A 24,648-nucleotide genomic window follows, 5' to 3' on the forward strand; every position below is an offset into this window, starting at 1 on the left:
TGAACGCTTCCTATATTAACTAGGAATTGACGATTACACTACAATACCTTGCAGGGCTATTGTTTCCATTGCTATGTTTTCTCTAATATGATTGGCCCATCTCACAACTTGGCAATTTAAGTCAGGTAATAAAATAATGTCTGTCCCACTTTTCAAGCAGGAATAACGAGCTATACCTATAGTAGGTAGACATGGTACGCAAGCAAATAGCTATGGATAAGCCATGACTTCCTACTGAGAATCAACGAACCATGGTGCCTCTCTACTACTAGAGAGAAAGCAAAACCTATACAAACTCTAACTTCAGCAATATTTGGAAGATACTCCAGCTACAAATAACTAAAATCCACTGGGATATGCTTCCCTCATCGTTCTTTGTTAGCAACTTGCCAATTCTGAGACACTTCTCAGGGAAGTTAAGCAGGGAAATAATTAATCTCTAATGTTATCTCAAGTCACCTTCTCCATGGGATATATTCTGAATTTCTAAGAAAACTAGAGAATACTCCCGAAGACAAAGTTTGCTTTCTTACCCATGCTCTGACGGCTGGTTGCTAGGCTGATTGTCTCTACAAGAGACCTCCGGATGCCATGCATCCTTGCAACGGGAGCAGAATCTCAGGTGACAAGAAGGGCATTCCACCAGCACAGGCTGCCCTGGGTCACTCGATGCAACGGGGCACACAGTCTGACATTCCGCAACGGGACACCACATTCGGAAGGGGTCCAGGTGAACTTCTGAAAGTGTGAAGAAAGAAAATGTGATGACCAGTCTGTCTTTCATTCAGGCTTGAGGCTCTCTCCCTTCCACTTACTCTCTTTTATGAGCTAACATTTATGGAAGCACAGTAGAACCAAGGGTGATGATTTCTAATATTGGTCTTCTTGATGGATCCGAATCTATGGATCACAAGATCACTCACTCAGCCATCCACAAGTCTATGGCTTGTGATTCTTAGAAATTTATACATGAAGTTGACAAAGAAATCCAAAGGAAGGTACAAAAAAGAAATAAAGGAATTAAGTAGTAGAACAGTTTTTAAAATTAATGGTTTTACAAATTCATAATTGGAAGAAAAAAGTCTGAAATGTTCAGTAAACCCTATCTCCATCGATGTCTCACCTGGAAAATGCAGTAATTGGATCTATCTTTATTATGGGTTTTCATTCAAAGACAGCATCCTTTAACATATTGTCTTATCTAATAATTTGGGAGGGTGAAGTGTAGAGAATGATGAATATTCGGAGGCATTGTGGGTTTGGTTCCAGTTCACTGCAATAAAGTGAATACCATAATAAAGTGAGTCTTACAATTTTTTTGGTTTTCCAGTGCATATAAAAGTTATGTTTACACTATGCTGTAGTCTGTTAAGTATGCATTAGCATTATGTCTAATAAAAACAATGTATACATCTTAATTTAAAAATATTTTATTGCTAAAAAATGCAACCATCATCTGAGACTTCAATAAGCTGTACTATTTGCTGGTGCAGGGTCTTCTTGCCTCAGTGTTGATGGCTGGTGACTGATCAGGATGGTGTTGCTGAAGGTTGGGGTATCTGTGGCAATTTCTTAAAATAAGGCAACAATGAAGTTTGCTGCATTAATTGCCTCTTCTTTTCATGAAAGATTTTTCTGTAGCATGCAATGTTGTTTGATAGCATTTTACCCACAGCAGAGCTTCTTTGAAAATTTGGAGTCTCCTCTCAAACCCTGCCATGCTTTATCAACTAAGTTAATATAATATTCTAAATTTTTTGTTGTCACTTCAACAATGTTCACAGCATCTTCACCAGGAGTAGACTCTATCTTAAAAAAAATAATACTTTCTTTGCTCATCCATAAGATGCATCTTCTTATCTGTCAAAGTTTTATCATGAGATTGAAGCAATTCAGTCACATCTTCAGGCTCCAATTCTATTTCTTATTCTCTTGCTATTTCCACCACAGCTACAGTTACTTCCTCCACTGAAGTCTTTAACCCCTCAAAGTCATCCATGAGGGGGTTGGAATCAACTTATTCCAACCTGTGAATGTTGATGTTTTGACTTCTTCCCATGAATCACAAATGTACTTAATGGCATTTAGAATGGTGATTCCTTTCCAGAAGGTTTTCAATTTACTTTTTTTCAATTTACTTTTTTCCCAGATCTACCTGAGGAATCACTCTCTATGGCAGCTATAGTCTTACAATATATATTTCTTAAATCATAAGACTTGAAAGTTGAAATGACTCCTTGATCCATGGGCTACAGAAAGGATGTTGTGTTAGCAGGCATGCAAACAACATTAACCTTGTTGTACATCTCCATCAGAGCTCTCAGGTGACCAGGTGCATTGTCAATGAGCAGTAATATTTCGAAAGGAATCTTTTTTTTTATGAGGAGTGGGTCTCAATAGTAGGCTTAAAATATTCAGTCAACCAAGTTGTAACCAGGTATGTTGTCATCCAAGCTTTGTTTTTCCATTTATAGAAAACAGGCAGAGTAGATTTAGTGTACTTCTAAGGGCCCTAAGATTTTGGGAATGATAAATGAGCAATGGCTTCAAGTTAAAGTCACCAGCTGCATATCTCCTAACAAGAGAGTCAGCCTGTCCTTTGAAGCTTTGAAGCCAGGCATTGACTTCTCCTCTCTAGCTAGGAAAGTCCTAGATGGCATCTTCTTCCAAAACAAGGCTGTTTCATCTACACTGGAAATCTGTTGTTCAGTGTGGCCACCTTCATCAATTATCTTAGCTAGATCTTTGGGATAACTTGTTGCAGCTTCTATCTCAGCACTCGCTGCTTCAACTTGCACTTTGATGTTATGGGGATGGCTTCTTTCCTTAAACCTCATGAACCAACCTCTGCTAGCTTCAAACTTTTCTTCTGTAGCTTCCTCAGCTCGCTTAGCCTTCACAGAATTGAAGAGAGTTAGGCCTTCCTATGCATTAGGCTTTGGCTTAAGGGAATGTTGTGACTGATTTGATCTTCTATCTACACCACTAAAACTTTCTCCATATCAGCAAGAAGGCTGTTTTACTGTCTTGTCATTTGTGTGTTCACTGGAGTAGCACTTTTAATTTCTTTCAGGAACTTTTCCTTTGCATTCACAACTTGGCTGTTTGTCACAAGAGGTCTAGCTTTTGGCCCACCTCAGCTTTCAACACTACATTTCATCATTTCTAGCTTTTGATTTGAAGTGAGAGACATGAGACTTTTCCTTTCACTTGACACTTAGAGGCCACTGTAGGGTTTTTAATTGCCTAATTTAAATATTATTTTGTCTCAGGGAATAGGGAGGCCTGAGGAGACAGAGAGAAATGGGGGAACGGCCAGTTGGTGGAGCAGTCAGAATACACACAATATTTATTAAGTTTGCCGTCTTATAAGGATGTGTTTTCTGACACTCCCAAACAATTACAATAGTAACAACAAAGAGCAGTAATCATAGATCACCATAATAGATACAATAATAATGAAAAAACTTGCAATATCATGAGAATTACCAAAATATTACACAGAGAACGAAGCAAGCCCATGCTGTTGGGAAAATGGCGCTGATAGAATTGCTCAATGTAGGGTTGACACAAACCTTCAATTTCTAAAAATCACAGTATCTGCAGAGCCTAATAAAGAAAAGTAAAATAAAACGAGGTATGTCTGTAAAGGCTACAGCATCTTGACCTTTTTTTTTTTTTTTTTTAATCTTCATTTTATTGAGATATATTCACATACCACGCAGTCATACAAAACAAATCGTACTTTCGATTGTTCACAGTACCATTACATAGTTGTACATTCATCACCTAAATCAATCCCTGACACCTTCATTAGCACACACACAAAAATAACAAGAATAATAATCAGAGTGAAAAAGAGCAATTGAAGTAAAAAGGAACACTGGGTACCTTTGTCTGTTTGTTTCCTTCCCCTATTTTTCTACTCATCCATCCATAAACTAGACAAAGTGGAGTGTGGTCCTTGTGGCTTTCCCAATCCCATTGTCACCCCTCATAAGCTACATTTTTATACAACTGTCTTTGAGATTCATGGGTTCTGGGTTGTAGTTTGATAGTTTCAGGTATCCACCACCAGCTACCCCAATTCTTTAGAACCTAAAAAGGGTTGTCTAAAGTGTGCGTAAGAGTGCCCACCAGAGTGACCTCTCGGCTCCTTTTGGAATCTCTCTGCTACTGAAGCTTATTTCATTTCCTTTCACATCCCCCTTTTGGTCAAGAAGATGTTCTCCGTCCCACGATGCCAGGTCTACATTCCTCCCTGGGAGTCATATTCCACGTTGCCAGGGAGATTCACTCCCCTGGGTGTCTGATCCCACGTAGGGGGGAGGGCAGTGATTTCACCTTTCAAGTTGGCTTAGCCAGATTGACCTTTTATTTTCATACCGTTTATATTTTATTCCAAACTCTTTTAACTACTCACAAAAACTAAACCCAAAGAAACAAAGGCTGGTATGTAATTTAGAGGTAAGGATTCCCATATCAAGGATCTACTCACCATCCATACTAAATCAGAAGTCTATCAAAAGTTTGATGAACAAGAAGGAAAAGGAAAGGAAAAGGTACTTTATGGTACATATTACTATAAAATTTATAGCATCCCTAGTGATCATCTTAAAAAGATACAGGGATGAAACATATCTTCATAACTACTCAATTCAAATTACTTGATAGAAGGTCCGACTCCTTTGTTTCTTCCAATTTATTATTTCTGGTAACTGACAGCACAATGGAAGCAGAAACAATAAATATAGGAGCAATTATAGAGGTTTATGAATTCCTATAAGGAAAGGAGCTTGGTATGCAGTATAGCTATGACACAAATTCAAAAGCAGAAAACAGTGATCATGTATATTTTTCTCCACTATGACAGTATAGAAAGGACAGTCCAAAAGTGTGCAGAGGAAGGGGAGGAGGGAGAGATTGTATTTCTTTCTACACATTTCTTTCTAATAGAAGTCTTGTTCTTTAGGGATGGTTTGGGGATGGTTTTGAGAGTTTAGCTAAGACCAATAGTGGAGTTACAAAGGAATAGATTTTGATTCCCTATTCAAAAATGAAATGGGCTACTCCAATAAACTCTGTAGGGTAGATATCCGACATCTCTCCCAAAACTCCTTTCAACCCTTGTTGCTGAGAATGCCTGTCTATCGGTGGCCATAGATGTTGATTATTCCAGAGATTTGCATTCCTAGCCCCACAGCTAAGGCTTGGGCACGTGACACAATTCTGGCTAATGGGAGATAAGGGAAGGTCTACAGAGGGGCTTCTAGGACAGGATTTCCATCCTGATATGCAGGGAAGCATCACCCTTCTATCTTTCTGCCCATGAATAAAGTTGTGTGAGGTTGTGATGCTTGAACCATCACAGCAATCTTGGAATCTGAAGGGAACTCACATCACATTGCTAAGTTAACCTACCTCTGCTCAATCTGTGGTATGAGGTGATTAAATGCCCTTGCTGTTCAAGCCACTTTTATTCAGCTAATCTGTTTCTTACAGGTAAACCCATCATAATTGATTGGGATACCTTTCCTAATGGTGAACAAGTACCCGCTTCAAACAGCTGCTCCTCCCGTATGGTCCGTATTTTATAAAGGGGATTAAAGCATCCCACCCAAGATGACTTTTTTTTTTTTTTAAATTCAGTTTTATTGAAATATATTCATATACCACACAATCATCCATGGTGTACAATCAACTGTTCACAGTACGATCATATAGTTATGCATTTATCACCACAATCTATTTCTGAACATTTTCCTTACATCAAGAAAGAATCAGAATAAGAATAAAAAATAAGAGTAAAAAAAGAACACCCAAACCATTCCCCCCATCCCACCCTATTTGTCATTTAGCTTTTGTCCCCACTTTTCTACCCATCCATCCACACACTAGACAAAGGGAGTGTGATCCACAAGTCCTTCAGAATCACACTGTCACCCCTTGTAATCTACATTATTATACAGTTGTCTTAAGGAGTCCAGACTACTGGGTCGGAGTTTGGTAGTTTCAGGTATTTACTTCTAGCTATTCCAATACATTAAAACCTAAGAGGTGTTATCTATATAGTGCATAAGAATGTCCACCAGAGTGACCTCTCGACTCCACTTGAAATCTCTCAGCCACTGAAAGTATTTCATCTCATTTTGCATCCCCCTTTTGGTCAAGAAGATATTCTCAATCCCACGATGCTGGGTCCAGATTCATCCCCAGGAGTCATATCCTGCATTGCCAGGGAGATTTACACCCCTGGGAGTCAGGTCCCACGTAGGGGGGAGGGCAGTGAGTTCACCTGCCAAGGTGGCTCAGTTAGAGAGAGAGAGGGCCACATCTGAGCAACAAAGAGGTACTCAGGGGGAGACTCTTAGGCACAATTATATGCAAGTTTAGCCTCTCCTTTGCAGTAACGAGCCCCACAAGGCAAGTCCCATGATAGAGGGCTCGGCACACCGTCCAAGATGACTTTTAAATAGAGTGCAGTGATTTTATCCTTCTGTATGTGAGGCACATGGAAATTTTAGCAAAAAGAAAAAAAAGTATATACACACATACAAATGTGTGTATAGAAGTAAAAATAAATAAACATCCATAAACATTATCTTGTAGACAACCTTATATACCAAAATAAAATTTTATAAACTATAAGGTTAACTCATGATGCCAGATCTATAAAATTTAATGTAGGTGAGTAGAGAAATAATGTACATCCATACAGCTAAACACTATGTAGCTTTAAAAAATATGGTAAATCAACGTGACAATATGGAAAGATGTCCAAGATCTATTGCTAAGGGAAATAAAGCAGATTGTAGAACAATACAGATGGGCCATGTTTATTAAAATATGAACATATTTATAGAAACATATTAACATTTCTAGAACAATAGCTAAGAAACGTAACAATGGTTTCTCTTGAGTAGAGAGCAGGGGCTGAGGGAGGAGGTAAAGACTTACTTTATTACTATTCTTTAAAAAAGAACAGACATTACTTATAATTTAAAAAGAAGCTAGTTTAAGAAAGCTACTTTCAATCTGGCATATGAGCAAGAGACTGGAACTAAGCTGTCCTCTGGAATAACATTTAATTTTTATTACACTGAAACATATTCAAATTTCCTCTTCATTTCACATTCTTCCCCATGTGAACAATTCTCATTCTATGCTTCCCTTTCCTTTAAAAAGTCCCTTTCTTTTTTTATCAAATCATAATGTATCCATTCTCAGAGGACCTACTTCTGTTTTGTGCTGGTCTTACTTGGGGGTGTGAGGTAGAATCAGCATACCAACATCTTGTTAATTACTATTCTCTCTACAGATCATGGAGATGACCTTTCTCTCTTTAGACGGTAGGCAAAGGCTATTTCTTATTCTATTTGTGTGCTCCAACATTCCTAACACGGTGATGGAATGCTGCCTATTGATTTAAAGCAGTAATTCTGGGATTTTTCAAAAGCATAGACATTCTCCTGTGAAAACAGTTGACTTATATACTAATAATCTCATTGAGCTGCCTTACACCGGGATTCATTTCCATCGTCTTCTCGTACTCTCATCAACAGATGAGCACGGCACATTAAATCACTAAATCATCCAATATCACTCCTGGAACTGAAAGTATGTTATGCTCTATATCAGACCATGGATCTCCACCCACCTCAATCAGTGTTCTGTCTGTGTAGAAAGACGTCAACTTGGCAAAACAGGGACATTTTCATATAGTACATCCAAGATCAAACCTCATTTATGAAATGTCACTTATAAGGGCAGTGACGAAAATTTTTCTACCAGTAAAATGAACAATAATATCCCTTAGGAAGTCTCCCTGTCCCTGTCTAACTCACATCTATTCTGCTTCCTATGTCATCTCAGTCCTTGGGAAAGCAATCCACATTCACCGATTCTCACTTCTATCCACTCATACCCTCCTTAACCAAGCTGAAACCAAGCATATACTCCCACACGTTTAAAAACAGGTCTCTAAAAGTCGCAACTGGCATCCCTGTAACCACATCCAGCAAATGCTTCTCAATCCACATTACAGCCGATACTTGTTTTGTAACTCCATATTCGATGTGTAAGACACTACGCTCTCCTTGACCCCCCAATTTCCTTTCTTCACCATCAATACTGCCTCCTCTGCTCCCATCTAAGAATGGTAGCCAAGACTTACTTCTACATTTCTCCCATATTTTATTCGTACAACTCATGCCCTGACTAAATCTCAACTCTCACTTTTATTTGGATTTTGCCAAACTTCTTCTTTAGGCTTGACCCCTTATGATTATAAGACTAAAAATTAGGCAAATATCTATTATTCATGGTTCAATCAACAAATGGCTGGTTTCAAGTAGTAACTTTGACATACAAAGATGAAAAACAGGGTACTTACTTCTCAGATATTTCACAGTATGAAAAGGGAAAGAGATTTTAAAACAAATAATATAATGTTAAGGGAAAATAAAAGCAATGTAATAATGACAGTGCATCCCATGAGATAACAGAAATGAAATTATTAACAAATATGTTGAGCAGCTCTTAGGAGTGGAAGTAATGGTTATATATAGAAGTTGTTTTTTTTTTTTTTTAATAACAAGTTTCCACAATAAAGTTTTCTCTTTTAATCAACTCTAAAATTAGGAAGTAATTTAAAAAATTCCTGGGGTGCCCACACTAGCAGGTGGCCACATGTGGAAAATGTAAAAGGGGGGAAATAATCTCCTGCCAGTATTAGAATAAAGATTCTGTACTTAAAGGAAACACTGGGCAGGGACACACACAGCCATGTCCCAGAGCAGGCTCTTGCCAGCTCATGGCTGAAAGTTTGACATTGGCCACAGTGGAATTATTTATACCACAGAAATTGGCAAACACTGCAAGCCAGAGCTTCCCCACTGCCAGAACGCGTTTACCAGCACATCACTGTCAATATAAAAAACCTACATCCAGCACAGACAAGTGTGGAGCACAAATAGCGGGAAAATAAAAAAGCAGAACTTAACAAAAAAGAAGAGAACCCAAAACTGGAACAGTGACAGTTCTTTTAGCCATATTTGCTGACCCACCTTTTCCACTTCCTGAGCATCTTATATACAAATAGGTATTTATGCCTGAAACAATACACACATGTGCACATCCTCTTCTCAAGACTATTTGGTGCTTGATTATATACTCCCACTCACTATTCATTAATAGGTTCTTGTGCATCTGTCTGGGCTCTTCAACCCCAGTGAGAGCTACCCAGGAGCATAAGCTGTTTCTTTCACTTTGAATAACAGCATTTCAAAAACAAAAGTTTCTGGATCTCCCTACCATGTTCCCAAGTACCCTTCACAGTACCCATCAGATGGGATATATTCAGTGTATACCTGTCAACCCAAGTGGATCAAAATTTTTCCTATTATGCATACAGAGGATTGGGGAAAAACAAGAATCCAGATATCTATGAATTTAAACCAATTACTACTCTCAAATAAGAGTCCCTTTCTATCATCAGTCACTTTTTTAAATAAATAAGAAAGCACCGCTAGTTAGAATTTGACATGATGAAAAGGCTGGAGAAATTTCCACCAATACAAGAGGGCACACTCAATAGCAATATAATATCATCTTGTTTCATGCAAGGTTTGGTTTGGGGCATAGATTTCTTTTTTTTTTTTTCCTTCTTACAGGTACTTGAGCTTGTCCTAAGCTTGTTTTTGTTTTTCTGATATTTATTTTTTTTTTAATTTTATTGTGGTAACATATATACAACATAACATTTTCCGTTTTAACAACTTTCAAGTTTTCATTGATTTTTTTTCTTATTTTAAATTAGTTATTTTTAATTATGGTAAAATATATGTAACATAACATCATTTTGACCATTTTAAATGAACAATTCTATGACATCAAGAACATTGACAATATTGTGTACCTTTTATCTCTATGTCCAGAATATTTTCATCATCCCAAACAGAAACTCACACCCAATTAAGCAATAACTCCCCGTTCCTTCCTCTCCCCACCCGTTAACCACTATTCTGTCTCTATGAATTTGCTTATTCTAAGTAGTTCATATACGAGAAATCATACAGTATTTTCCTTTTATGTCTGTCTTACTTCACTCAACATAATATCTTAAAGGCTCATCCATGTTGTTTTTTTGTTTATCTATCTATTTTGTTTATCTATTCATCTCTCGATGGATATTTGGATTGCTTTCACCTTTTGGCTATCGTGAATAATGACGCTATGAATGTTGGTGTACAAGTATCTGTCCAAGTCCCTTGCTTTCAATTCTTTTGTGGCTATACCTAAGAAAGGAATTTTGCTGGGTCATATATGGTAATTCTATGTTTTACTTTCTGAGGACCCTCCTAAGTGTTTTCCATAGCAGCTGTACCATTTTACATTCCCATCAACAACATACTAACATTTCTACTTCTCTGCATCCTTGCCAACTCTTGTTATTTTCCGTTTTTTCTTTTTTTAATAATTGCCATCTTAGAGGGTGTGAATTGGAGTATGAAGACCTTTAAATCTGGTTTCTATTACTTACCATAATGCATTAAAATTTCATGCCTGCTATTGCATGTATATGTTAACTTGTGACTTTTCATTGATGAATAGTATTCCATTGTATGGGCATACTACAGGTTAGATTTAATTTAGAATGAATTCATAAGTTGAAAGACAATGTTTGATGATTATGCATATAGGTTTTTGCATAAACAAACTTCTTCATTCTTTACGGTAAATACTGAGATTTAAAAAATTAACATTGCTATTAATATTTCCTAAAATCTTTTCCTTGTTCTCTGAGCATTCCTTTTTTTTTTTTTTTTTTATCGCATTCCCTCCTAGTTTTTTGCACCTTCTGAATTTTTGATTTGTAACAGAGACCTCTCAGCTCAAATGCCCACTTTCTACTCCTACAACAGGTAACTATTAATTTGGTTAGAAGAGCTAGAGATTGGGACTGTTATATTTGTGAGAACCAGAAAACATGGAGCAAAATTAGCTCTGCTTTTGAGGGTAATTTATAATCGCACATTTTAAAAATCAAATTTAAGCCTACAGGTCATAACCATGAATAAGCAGCCAATCTAAAATTAATTTTGATTTCCAACTTTTATCCAAATAATGCTAAAGAAGAGCTTTCCACATTTAATAAAGCAGTAGGATTTTATAGAATAGTAGTGGTCTTGAGCTTTCTCTGAACTCAGTCTGGGGAAATCATGCTAGAGTAGAAAGTGTATCTGCACCACTTAAAAGAGGAACCATTTAACCTGCCATTTTGCCTTCCCTATAATGGGGATGGTTAAGATTAAATTAGACACTAAATACAACACTTAATACAGGGCCCGACATATACTAGGTTGTCCACAAGAATGAGGGAAATTCTTCCCTTTTCCCTTCCTTGCAATCCTTAATCTTAATGTGAGTGTGACTTTAAACTCTTAGAAAGCAGATATACAAGTTGCATTCTTTATCGTGGTGTTTTTCAAATGAGGGTTACAACCTATTAGTGAACTGAAAAATCAGATTTAATGGGCCATACAGCAAGTTTTTAAAAATGAAATAGATTAGAAAAGAAGATCAAGTGCATTTCACCTAATAAGAATAGTTTTCCTAAAGATTTGTTATGTCTTTGTTGTTATGTCTGTGTGTGTGTGCTGGCTTTCAAGATAAACTGTATTTTTTATTCTCAGTTACAGCCAAATACTTTGGAAAACACAGTGACTTACACAAAGCTAGGGTTCTATAAACATCTCTTGAATGATTTATGAATACATGCAACTTGGGAGGTATTTTGAAAAGCTCTTGTTCAATATTTCTAGATTCACTATGCTTGCACTCTACTGGATCATGAATTTTTCTGTTCCTTTTTAAGAAAAATGAAAAGCTCTTTGAAGAAGTTTTTCTTATTTGCTGTGTCCACTTCAGACTCATATTTCCAAATGCATCTCCACTTAGAAAATCCTGACAATTGCAAATCTTCAAATATACTCCAAATCTGATGATTTTTCACTACTTCCACTTCTAACATATAATCCCATGCACGATCTTGGATTATGCCACTACAGTAGCCTTTTAATAGATCTCTCTGCTGCCACTCTTGTCCCACTACCATCTGTTCTTCCTACAGCAACCTGAGGGATCTAAAAACTGGAAGTCACACCATGGCACTCTCCTGATCAAAACCCTCCAATGGCTTCTCATCACACTCGAGCCTTATCATCATAAACTACATGACTGGGTCATTGACTACTTTTCCCAACTTATCTCTCATGACTCTCCCCTCTGCATGCTTAGCTCTATCACAAGAACTGTCTTCCCTCTGGGCCTTTGTACTAACCTTTAACTCTGTCTGAAATGCTCTTTCCTTAACTATTCATGTGACTTGCTCACTTCAAATCAAGTCTACTCAGATATAACCTCTCAGAGAGGTCTTCCATGAACTCTGCTCTAAAACACTTCTCCTCATCTCTCTCTTTCCCTTTAGCCTCTTTATTTATATACAGGGTATATAAATCACCATGTAATATTATTCATTTATTTATTGTCTAACCCTCTTCCCTCCACCTCCACACAGACATTCGGCTTTTTGGAGCAGGGACTTTGTCCTGATGATCACTGTATCGTCATCATATAAGCCAGAGTTTCTGAGCCTTGGCATTACTGTAATTTTGAACCAAATAATTCTTTGTTGTGGAGGGCTGGCTGTCTTGTGCACTGGAATATGTTTAGCAGTATATCTGTTCCCTACCATTAGATGCTACCCGCATCCCCCCACCCCAGATGTGACCAAAAATGTCTCCAGACATTGCTAAATGTCCCTTGGGGGGAGGAGGGGCAAATCACCCCAGTTGAGAACCACTGACATAAAAGTATGCCTCGAACATAGCATTTGCTGAATAAATGAATGAAGTGACATAACAGAAGAATAAGAAATAGTATTTGTAGATCAATTACCTGTGGAAATAAAAGATAATAATAGCATATACAGTAAGGTTCTATATTGTTTAGCAACACCACCACCAGTCAGATACTTCTGGGGAACAGAAACAAGAAACCAGAAAGATTTTTGCAGGGAACACCTTGGAGTTTCTTGGAGAAGCGCTTCCCCCAAAGGAAGAGGGATCCAGATGTGAAAGGGTGGCCAGATTCCACTGATAGGAATCTAAGCAAGCATGGCATTCTTCAGATGGCCGTTCAGCTCAGCTCCTATGAGAGGAACTATAAATAAGAGTAAATCGAAGTTAAGAGAGCTATTTTAAGAAATAATTATAATTCTAACATGGCATTTAAGAGCATGGCTTTATATACCTTTATATACCTCATGTAAGCAGAGTGTATCACAGCGGGAATGAGAAACTTCATGGCCTACAGAACAGACTAGTAAAAAAGGAGGGGGAGAAAAAAAGCAGAAGCAGACATTGGCAGCCCTGGCAGCTATTGGGACTGCTCAGAACCCAAGCCAAAAAGAACAAATTGATGGCTACCAGGTGATAGCCAAATCACTGTCTCATGAGGAAGAGCTTTCTTCTCTTCACTCTCTTCTTCCCACCAACAATCTGAGAGGAATTTGAGGAGATGTAGAGCAACCACGGGTTGGAGGGATATTTTTCTTAAAAACAGTTACTAATCATTATTACTGTGAACGCCATTGTGCCTCCTGGCTTTTGGCCTAGGAAACAGAATGCTCAATTATTCAAAAACTTTAATGTTTTGTTTCTTCTCTGTCAAATTTCTATTCCAAAGTGGGAAGAAAGTGAGCTAATGCCTTTTCAAATAATCTCCTCTGCATGAGCAGGGATGAAAGCATTATGAAACTTTGAGGGAAAAATCTAGAAAAAGAAAAACCAGAAACCTCTATAAATCAGCCCCCAAATAATAGTGCCTCCAAAACTTTAATATGAAAATGATTGGGAAGTGATTAACTGTGACATATTTCTATCAAAGACAGACAAATTCACAGACTTTGAACTGGAATCGACTCATGAAAAGTAGAATTGATTACTGAAGCAAATCTCCAAGACCATTTGATGTTAAGACTCTGCTTGGTCACGTAAATTATGCAAGGCAGGAAATGCTCCTTAAAACTATTTTCCTACTTCTCTGTTCTGACAGTTTTGGGGAAATAGAAACATTCTGAGAAAATAAAACTACCATGAAACTTAATGACCACGTCTGACTCCAGTGATTGTTTTCTTTTCAGTGTGGAGGAACTGAATTAGAGACGCTTGCTTTTCCCACCTGACCTCATTAGCATAGATATGTGCAGTTTGCTCTTTATCCTGTTGTATATTCTCTCAACTGACAAGTAGGTTTTCTGCCATTCTCCACCACTGTTAGCTATGCCAAAAAGACACCACATGAATTTTTATTATTGTGGGAAATACCATGTGCACAAGCTAATTTAATTGTCAGCTGAAATAAATCAAACCATTTTAGCTTTTATGACCCACTGCATTTTTAATTATGCCAAAGTTAATTTGCTTTCTGCTATCTCAAAGAACGGAAGGTCTTTTGCAGATAGTTAAAAGGCAATTAGACTAAACTGATCAGGATGAGCATCTGCTATAGTAAACATACCCAAACAGAGGGGGCCGCCAACAGAGGGATTACTCTCAAGATAGCTAAAGAGTATTTTACACCCACAGAATTTCCAAGTTGGAAAGGAAACAACCTTTGAGGTTATCTAGTATAACCCTGATAAGTGAAGACCCACAGGAATCATGAATTTGCATAATTCATGTAAAGGAGTGAAAACACGATGGGATCAGGCCTTTTTCACTGCTAGAATAGCGTCTCTGTGCTAAAATATGATTATGCTATTAAACAGATTTTCATTCCTACTATGACCATGGGAATCTTTTCTCTTTAAAGCAGCAACCTTGGATGCCTCCGATCAGTAAGGCATGATCTCCTTGGAGGTGATCAGAGAAGTCAGGATTCACCCTTAGAGTAAGGGTACACTGTATTAAAGGAAAATGATTGATGGTTTAAGGAATTAGCATTGCATATCAAGTACCTTGACAATGAGGGTGGAAACATGCTAAAAATATTTGGATAAAGATGATAAGAAAACAGAAATGATATTGTTATGCTACATAAGAGAACACTCAGTCCAAAGTATGATCTAGATCCTGAGAGAAGCTTTCTTAATTCAATTTAGAACACTGCAAAAGAAGTATGATTTGGGGGTAGTGGTGACAAATAATAATAATGACAATAAAAATCACAGTAATAATTTATTGAGTGCAAACTGTGACAGATGCACAACATTAACACAGTCATTCCTTATGACAACCCTAGGATAAGTATTTATTCTATTAATATCCTCATTTTATCAATGAGGAAATGGATGTCCACACAGGGAGAGGCAGACACACTTAACAGTGTGCCTCTCACCTGGGTCCCCTTTAGAACCCTCACTCTACCTTCTGATAAATTATCCTGCCCATGCTATTGTCTTTCAGAGGGAAACCGAAATATCTAGAGGGTGCTGTTTTAGATCAAAACTGATAGATAGGCAGAACTGGCTGGTAGAGGCAGCAAGAAGCTGAGGAGAAAGTGTTATCATCTAAAAGCACAAATCTGCCTAGGAAGGAAACCTAGTCATACGTCTACCACAAAATGCCAGAAAAGCAGGATCAAAAGACCAAAAAAACCAAAACACAACCTACAGCCTACAGATGATAAGAATGGGCTTGTAATCAGAAACTATGAAAAGGAAGATGACTAATGAGTATCGTTACTTATAAAGAGCAAAAAACACACGTAAAGAAACCAAATAACTATGCAGGAAGCTCTGGTGAGACAAAAACTTTTATGATCAGATGCAAAGGATGGAGTGGGGAGCATTTAAGGATAAATAAAAGATGATATGGAATTCTAAGAACCATATCATAAATGTTAAGAATCAAAATAAAAGGAAGCTCATGAAAAGGGCCAAGAACAAAGAAAGATGGAACCACAGCTTGAAGCAGCTTCTGGAACTGCACTTGGCACATGATACTGCTCAGTACATAAATAAGTATATAATGAATACATGAACAAATGTCATAGGGTTTAACAGGTAAAAAGGAGAAAGCAAATTCCTGTCTTACTCATTTTCTTATTGAGAACAATATGAGACAATACAACCACTATATGGTAATATAAATACAAACAGACCAATTAACCTACCAAGCAACTCACAGTTACAGTAAGTAAAACAGTCATGAAAAATAGGGAACTGCTTAAGAACTAGAGATAAATAAACTTAACCCAATTTCTAAAAGCTGTTTTGAAAAAGTAGATTCTGGAAACAAGAGACAAGCAAACTTCCAGCATTAATCATCAAGCATGTGCTTTGAGAACCATTAGAAAGCAAAGCAGTGAACAGTAATATGTGCCAAATGTCGAATTCCCTTTTCTTTGTTAATATTGGAATACTGACACAGAAAGAGAAAACCCACAAACATAGTAGTAGCCAAAGGAAAAGTCACAGATGGATGGAAAATGGATTAACAGATTAGCCAACCAATGTCAAATGGTCTTTCTCTGCTTTGTTAGCAGAATGATGGTTTTGGCCCATTCCCATTCAAAATATTTTTCTCCACAAAGACTTCTTATTTGGAATATCTATTTTCCAATAATAAGCAATACTTTTAATGGCTAATAATGAAGACATACATGATTATAAATTGCCAAAAATTGAAATCTCAGAGCCCCAGTTTCCTAATTTCTTTGACTTTCCCTTGGTAAGAGCCCTTAAGTCATGGTGCTCACCAACAGCCATTTTCATCTACAGGATGAATACCTAGAATGTCTGTGTTGATTTTATAATGGTGACTCTAAAGAATAAGAACAGCAGGGCAGCTGCTGGACACCATTATCATCTTTGGCTGTCACATCCAATAAATAAACAACTGTTGTTACCATGTTCAATCTAATCAGCCCATGTTGATGGATTGGGGAGGGGAGGCGGTTGGTTAAGATAAACTATCCCCATCATTAATTTCTCTAGTTAGCTCAGAATCCATACAGGACAGATGGATCAGGCAATGTCTTCACCCATTAAACCTACAATCCATCTGACTACACTGGTTCTGAGTCTATGTTTACCTAGCATTCTATTTCTGTCTACCTATCTGGAACTTCCTATAGGCAAAATGTACTAGCTATTTGAAATGGAAGTAATCTAATTTGAGATTTTTAAAAAGTACATTCCTACTTTATATACCATTCTTGTGAGTTCAGTTAAGTGATACACCCATGAGAGATGAATCTGTCTTTGGCTTGCTGAAAAAAATGAGTCCACTTTCTTAGCCTATAACACCAAACCAGACCTCGGTCCAGGGTAGCAAAAGCCATCCTGTGATGCCCTGCAAGTATTCCTACCAACTCCTCTTCATGCTCTATCAAGGTTTTCTCTTCTCTTTTTCCCTGCAAGAATTATTTGTCAGGGTAGTTACAAGGACTAAACAAGAGAATGGTAATTCTGCTTACCAAAGTCACTGACACATGATAGATAAACGTTCATTTGTTCCCCTACCCTTAATTCTAGACTTTATTAGTCCAGATTAAAAGGTTAGCAAGCAGAAAACATTATGTTCATGCTAAATTAGATTTTATTTTATATAATCAATAAGACTACATCAGTTCTATGAGTTTTTAGGGAAACACTCCTTTCTCCTACTTCACAGATAATAAAAAATTGACCATTTAGTTCAAGAATATACTAGAGTGTGGCAGGAGGGAAAAGGCTCCTAAAAAGATCAATTTGAGGCCAAAAGGAGCAAAAATCTAATTTCCACAAATAAATGAGGGCTATAAACAGAAAAGCTGTATAAAAATTATGCCAAGTCCAAAGTCAGAAAGAAAATCAATGCAATAAATAGTAGATTTACAGCATCCAAACTCTCTCAGCCATCATTATGATTGCAATAGCAGTATCATAAGGACAAATGATGAATATTATAAAGAGCTGTAAAAACATATGGGGTTGGTGTGGTGGTTTGAAGTTGAATGTATCCCAGAAAAACATGTTCTTAAATCTAGTCCATTCCTGTGGGTGTGAATCCACTGTAAATACGACCTTCTGATGAGGCTACTTATAAATATGACCTTTTGATGAGGCTACTTCAGTTAAGATGTGTCCCACCTCAACCAGGATGGAGCTTAACAGTATTACTGGAGTCCTTTAACAGAGAATGAAATTCTGACAAAGAAAAAGAAAGCCATAGAAGCAAGAAGCTGAAATAAACAAAACCTGGAAGAGATGGGGGAAACCAGCAGATGCCACCAGGTATCTCGCCATGTGACAGAGCAGCCAAGGATCACCAGCAGCCAGTCTTCAGGAAGAAAGTATCACCTTGATGATGCCTTGATTTGGATATTTTCCCAACCTCAAAAATGTAAGTTAATAAATTCCCATTGTTTAAGCCAATCCATTTCATGGTATTTGCTTTGAGCAGCCTAGGAAGCTAAAACTGTTGGTTTATGTTTTGAAGTAATCTTTGAAAGTGGGAAAATCGTTGGTAAAACCCATTATGAGAGCCAACTTTATTATTGTTATCATGAAAACTATCCATCTTTTGCAGAACCTCTCTCACATGAGCCAGTTTAAAAATACAAAACAACGAACAGGAAAGTTCTATTTCCTGCTGGCCTGCATATTTTTTCTGGCAGTGACTAAGAGTTGAAATTTTATGTTGCAATTACAGTTTTCCCCTTTTAGGGTGCCCTGGCACCTTTGTTGACCGCCCACAGCTGCCTTAATCTACCATGCAAGTTAGTGTAAAGATGACACAAGGAAAACCACATTAACCATTGGCATAAATAGAAGAGTGCATACCTCGTTCAAATTTTAACCGTTGATAAAGCTGAAACTGATCCACAGGTACCAAACAGGCAATCTGAAAACAGAGACAATGGAAAGATGAGATTTCAGTAATCATAGAGCCCTGAGTTACCAGTCTTTTATGGTTGCTCTTTCTTGTTCTGCTTACTCTATCCTCTCTAGACCAATGGTTGGCAAACTTCTTTGCTCCACACCACCCATGTAGTAACATATAGCAGTTCTCAAACCATCCCCATTCCCCAGACCTGGATGAGAATCATTGCTCAAGACCCCAATCACACAGCTCACTGGTTGCTTTCCATTCTTTTACCAGGGACCACTAAGGTCAGACAAGCAAATTCTTACACATGGATTCCCCAAATTATTTGTTTACACATATCAAAGATGCTCTTTTTCTCTCTACATTCAATAAATTTTAGAGCAGATTATAGTTCTAGCTCCAGAACCCTTAAAAACTAATGTTTGGATGGATAGTGCCTTGGGAATTATGAAAACTCCATTTTCTGTCTAGGAAATAATACCTTCTAAGCAATATAAAAATTATCTTCTGCAAAAAAAAAATCACTTGATGGAGCCCTGAAGTCTTGGTTATCATGAATCACCATTCCATGACTTAGCAGAAAAAGAAATGCCAAGCACATTTCTCGTCTCTAGACTGCCATTTCCATGTGCAATGTTGGTGACATGAACTAAAGTTTATTAGTAAACAACAGTGATTTGTATTTAACCAAATGACATTTCAAATTAATCATTCTAAAAATGCCTTCCAAAGGCAGATGCAGGAAAAGCTAACTGCTCTTAAACTGACATTCTAAAAATACTGATTCCATTGACGTCAAGATGTAAGTATATTAACGTTCTTTGAAAGGTTTACAACTGAGAAAATCAAAGGATTTGATATTAGGCTCCCAGGCACCGAGCAAGTTGATACAGGACACAGTCTTAGCTTTGACAATTCTAACTCTAAAAGTATTACATTTTTGGGGGCATGAAATATATCTAGATGAAAGTTCTTGCAACTAATGAAAGGAAAAGATGTCTGCTTTGAGAAAAGTGGAGAAAGAAAATATGCAGCTAAAATTGTATTTAACCAATACAATTTAAAAATGTATTTAAGTCTAAACCTCCCGTCACACACAAAAAATCAATGTTCATTTTGCAAATGCATTAAATTAAGTTAGCTAAAATGTAAGAAGAACCACAAAATAGTCAAGTTAAATATTCTCCATTTCAAGTATGGAAATTAATTTAAAAACATTTTCTCCAGCTTGGTGGGTGTGGGAAGGATGCTGCATTGTCATCTAGTACCTTAAGTAAAACCTCCCCAGCAATCACTGCGAAAAACAAATTATGATTAGAATTTTATTATACTGAAAGTCAGCTTTGTTTCATGTTATTATCCTGCCCAGACATCTTTTCTAAAAGCCAAAAGTGTCTCATAAATAAAAGGAAGAGCTGGAGACAGAAAGTGGAAGCAGGTGAAGAGATGGTAGGCGTTAAGGAATCAGAGCCCAGTTCTTAACCTCCTCACTGATTTATTGTGGGTAGAGGGAAATAACCTAATGTAACTTCAACTTTTGGACCAAGGTGACCTGGGATGATATCATCTAGGCCCAAGAGACCTCAGTGAGGTTCTATAAATCCATTTTAAAAATCCCCCAAAAAAGTTATTTGAAGTCTTTGAGCCTCTGAGACAATACAGGACAGTCCTGTAAACCACTCATCACTATCTAAAAGATTTTCTGGACCTGATGAAAACTTTCTTTAAACATTTAAACGTTAACCCCTAAAAATTCTGATTTAAGTTCAATGATAAGCAATCTGTAAACCTTCAAAGTCAAACACAGTTTATGGAAGACAAAGCAAGCAGGAGGTAAGATAATTTTGACATCGATAAAATGCTAATGAAAAAAATGACAGAAATTAATGCAGTAAAAAGTCATAACAGCAGGGATGGATGTTTCATTTTAAATTAGAAAGATAAATTTTGCTAGAGTACATATTACTGCCAGCAGGGAAGCCATAGGTCTCTGATATACTTTTGTCTCTTACAATACTTTCAATTTCCTATTTATTATTTTATGGGTCAAATGTTTATATGGAATTAGGTAAAATAATTGTTCTGTTGAAACATGCAATCACAAACAAAAATGAATTTCATTAAATCTCACTCTATTTGATCCTTTGTAATGAAGATAACCCCACAACACACAGTCTCTTCCCCAGCCATCCCCACCCCTCCCCCACCCCCCAACCTCCATCCCCAGCCATTAAGACTTGCAATTTCAATACACTTGTTACTATCCACTATGGGTAAAGCACTGGGCTGGACTCCTGGGGATACAGTGGGATAGGAGATAAAGAAGCTGCCCTTAAAGGAACTTATATTACTGGGACAGCAACAAATTAAAAAATGAGTTTAACCAAAAGATCTAACCCCACTAACTTGATCTTGTTCTCTGTCGGATTTTGCACATTAGAACTAATTTACTGATTAGAACTATCATGCTTTTGGCTTTCAATGAGAGAAAGCTGGACCTGGGAAAAGGATGATCCAAAGTATTAAGTTCCTGGTTCCGCTGTCATGGGGAGCTACTGTGCTATTGATCAAGGCCTCTATTTCTACAACGATGTGTTGGGATGATTATTGGAAAGCTCAACCAGGCCGCAGGTATAAGGGCTACAACTAATGCCTGAAGGAAATCACAAGGAATCTAAAACTGATTTACTAGAGTGAAAATCCTAGAGTACAATATGAGATAATATAGAGGTGTCTTGTATGCAATTATCCTCTTTCTGCCAATAAAGAAATTCCAAATAATTAAAAATCATATCACAGCATTCTTTTTCAACTTTTATTTTGAAATAAGTTTAAGACTTCCAAAAAGCTGCTAAACTTGTGTCAAGTTCCTGTATACCATTCCCCCAACTTCTCCTAATGTTAACATCTTATATACCCAAGGTACAATTATTGAAATCGGGAAATTTACATCAATACAATACAATTAACTAATCTGGCCTTATTCAAATTTCCACAATTGTCTGACTAATGTGCTTTTCTGTAGTCCAAATCCAATCTACCTTGCATTTAGCTGTCATGCCTCCTTAGTCATCTCCAGTCTGTGACAGTTCCTTAGTCTTTCTTTGCCTTTCATCCCCTTGGCATGTTTGTGAGTCCAGGCCTGATATTTTTGCACGACATGTCTCCTTACTGGTGATGTTAACTTTCCAACTTGGTTCAGGTGATTCTGCAGGCTTCTCTACCCTTCGTAATCAACACATGCTTGGTAGGGAGACACTCCGAGACTCTGAGATACAAAAACATCCTGCTTCTCCTCCTATTTTTGCCCACTAATTTTTGTCTCCATCGATGATTCTTGCCTAACAGATAAGTTAAAAGGCAAAAGTCCTTAACTTGATTTCAACTTTTCATCCTCACCATCCTTCTAGAAATTCTTCCCCAAAGAAAAGAAATTTAATTCAAAGAGAAAATGAATTCAGTTTCATTTTTTTTTTTTTTTTTTTTAATCATCATTTTATTGAGATATATTCACATACCACGCAGTCATACAAAACAAATTGTACTTTCGATTGTTTACAGTACCATTACATAGTTGTACATTCATCACCTAAATCAATCCCTGACACCTTCATTAGCACACACACAAAAATAACAAGAATAATAATTAGAGTGAAAAAGAGCAATTGAAGTAAAAAAGAACACTATGTACCTTTGTCTGTTTGTTTGCTTCCCCTACTTTTCTACACATCCATCCATAAACTAGACAAAGTGGAGTTTGGTCCTTATGGCATTCCCAATCCCACTGTCACCCCTCATAAGCTACATTTTTATACAACTGTCTTCGAGATTCATGGGTTCTGGGTTGTAGTTTGATAGTTTCAGGTATCCACCACCAGCTACCCCAATTCTTTAGAACCTAAAAAAGGTTGTCTAAAGTGTGCGTAAGAGTGCCCACCAGAGTGATCTCTCGGCTCGTTTTGGAATCTCTCTGCCACTGAAGCTTATTTCATTTCCTTTCACATCCCCCTTTTGGTCAAGAAGATGTTCTCCATCCCACGATGCCGGGTCTACATTCCTCCCCGGGAGTCATATTCCACGTTGCCAGGGAGATTCACTTCCCTGGGTGTCTGATCCCACGTAGGGGGGAGGGCAGTGATTTCACCTTTCAAGTTGGCTTAGCCAGAGAGAGAGGGCCACTTCTGAGCAACAAAGAGGCATTCAGGAGGAGACTCTTAGGCACAAATACAGGGAGGCCTAGCCTCTCCTTTGCAGCAACCGTCTTCCCAAGGGTAAAACTTATGGTAGAGGGCTCAACCTATCAAACCACCAGTCCCCTATGTCTGTGGTCATGTTAGCAACCATGGAGGTGGGGTAGGCGAACACCCCTGCATTCTCCACAGGCTCCTCAAGGGGGCACTACATCTTTTTTTTTTTTTTTTTCCCTTGTTTTTCTTTTTCCTTTTTTTTTTTTTTTTTTTTTTTTTTTTTTAACTTTCCCTTCTTTTTTCAAATCACCTGTATGAAAAAAAAAGTTAAAAAGAAAACAAACATACAATAAAAGAACATTTCAAAGAGACCATAGCAAGGGAGTAAGAAAAAGACAACTAACCTAAGATAACTGCTTAACTTCCAGCATGTTCCTACTTTACCCCAAGAAAGTTACATAATATAGCAACATTTCAGTGAACTTGTTCCTACTACATCCATCAGAAATTAACAGACCATAGTCATTTCTGGGCATCCCCAGAACGTTAAATAGCTTATCTGTTCTCTTGGATTATTGTTCCCCCTTCCTTAATTGCTCTCTACTGCTAGTTCCCCTACATTCTACATTATAAACCATTTGTTTTACATTTTTCAAAGTTCACATTAGTGGTAGCATATAATATTTCTCTTTTTGTGCCTGGATTATTTCGCTCAGCATTATGTCTTCAAGGTTCATCCATGTTGTCATATGTTTCACCAGATCGTTCCTTCTTACTGCCGCGTAGTATTCCATCGTGTGTATATACCACATTTTATTTATCCACTCATCTGTTGAAGGACATTTGGGTGTTTCCATCTCTTGGCAATTGTGAATAATGCTGCTATGAACATTGGCGTGCAGTTATCTGTTCGTGTCACTGCTTTCCGATCTTCGCGATATTACCGGAGAGTGACAATCGCTGGATCGAATGGTAGCTCTATATCTAGTTTTCTAAGGAACTGCCAGACTGACTTCCAAGTGGCTGAACCATATTAACAGTCCCACCAATGAATAAGAGTTCCAATTTCTCCACATCCCCTCCAGCATTTGTAGTTCCTGTTTGTTTAATGGCAGCCATTCTAACCGGTGTTAGATGGTATCTCATTGTGGTCTTAATTTGCATCTCTCTAATAGCTAGTGAAGCTGAACATTTTTCATGTGTTCTTGGCCATTCTATCTCCTCTTCAGAGAACTGTCTTTTCATATCTTTTGCCCATCTTATAATTGGGCTGTCTGTACTATTGTCATGAGTTGTAGGATTTCTTTGTATATGCAAGATATCAGTCTTTTGTCAGATACATGGTTTCCAAAAATTTTTTCCCATTGAGTTGGCTGCCTCTTTACCTTTTTGAGAAATTCCTTTGAGGTGCAGAAACTTCTAAGCTTGAGGAGTTCCCATTTATCTATTTTCTCTTTTGTTGCTTGTGCTTTGGGTGTAAAGTCTAGAAAGTGGCCTCATAATACAAGGTCTTGAAGATGTTTTCCTACATTATCTTCTAGGAGTTTTATGGTACTTTCTTTTATATTGGAGATCTTTGATCCATT

General features: G+C 37.4%; 1 protein-coding gene across 2 annotated transcripts in view; it reads right to left on the reverse strand.

Moving 5' to 3' along the window:
* Positions 1–24,648, reverse strand: part of RNF144B (ring finger protein 144B) — a 191,432-nt gene that overhangs the window by 10,664 nt on the left and 156,120 nt on the right. For both annotated transcript variants that reach the window (XM_037842617.1, XM_037842616.1), the window contains exons 4-5: positions 18,830–18,890; positions 534–738 (exon numbers count right to left, since the gene is read on the reverse strand). In XM_037842617.1, coding sequence (XP_037698545.1) covers positions 534–738; positions 18,830–18,890 — 266 coding nt within the window. The remainder of the gene's footprint in view (positions 1–533; positions 739–18,829; positions 18,891–24,648) is intronic.

Source organism: Choloepus didactylus, chromosome 7 (assembly GCF_015220235.1).
Source record: "Choloepus didactylus isolate mChoDid1 chromosome 7, mChoDid1.pri, whole genome shotgun sequence".
Classification (NCBI taxonomy): Eukaryota; Metazoa; Chordata; class Mammalia; order Pilosa; family Megalonychidae; genus Choloepus; species Choloepus didactylus.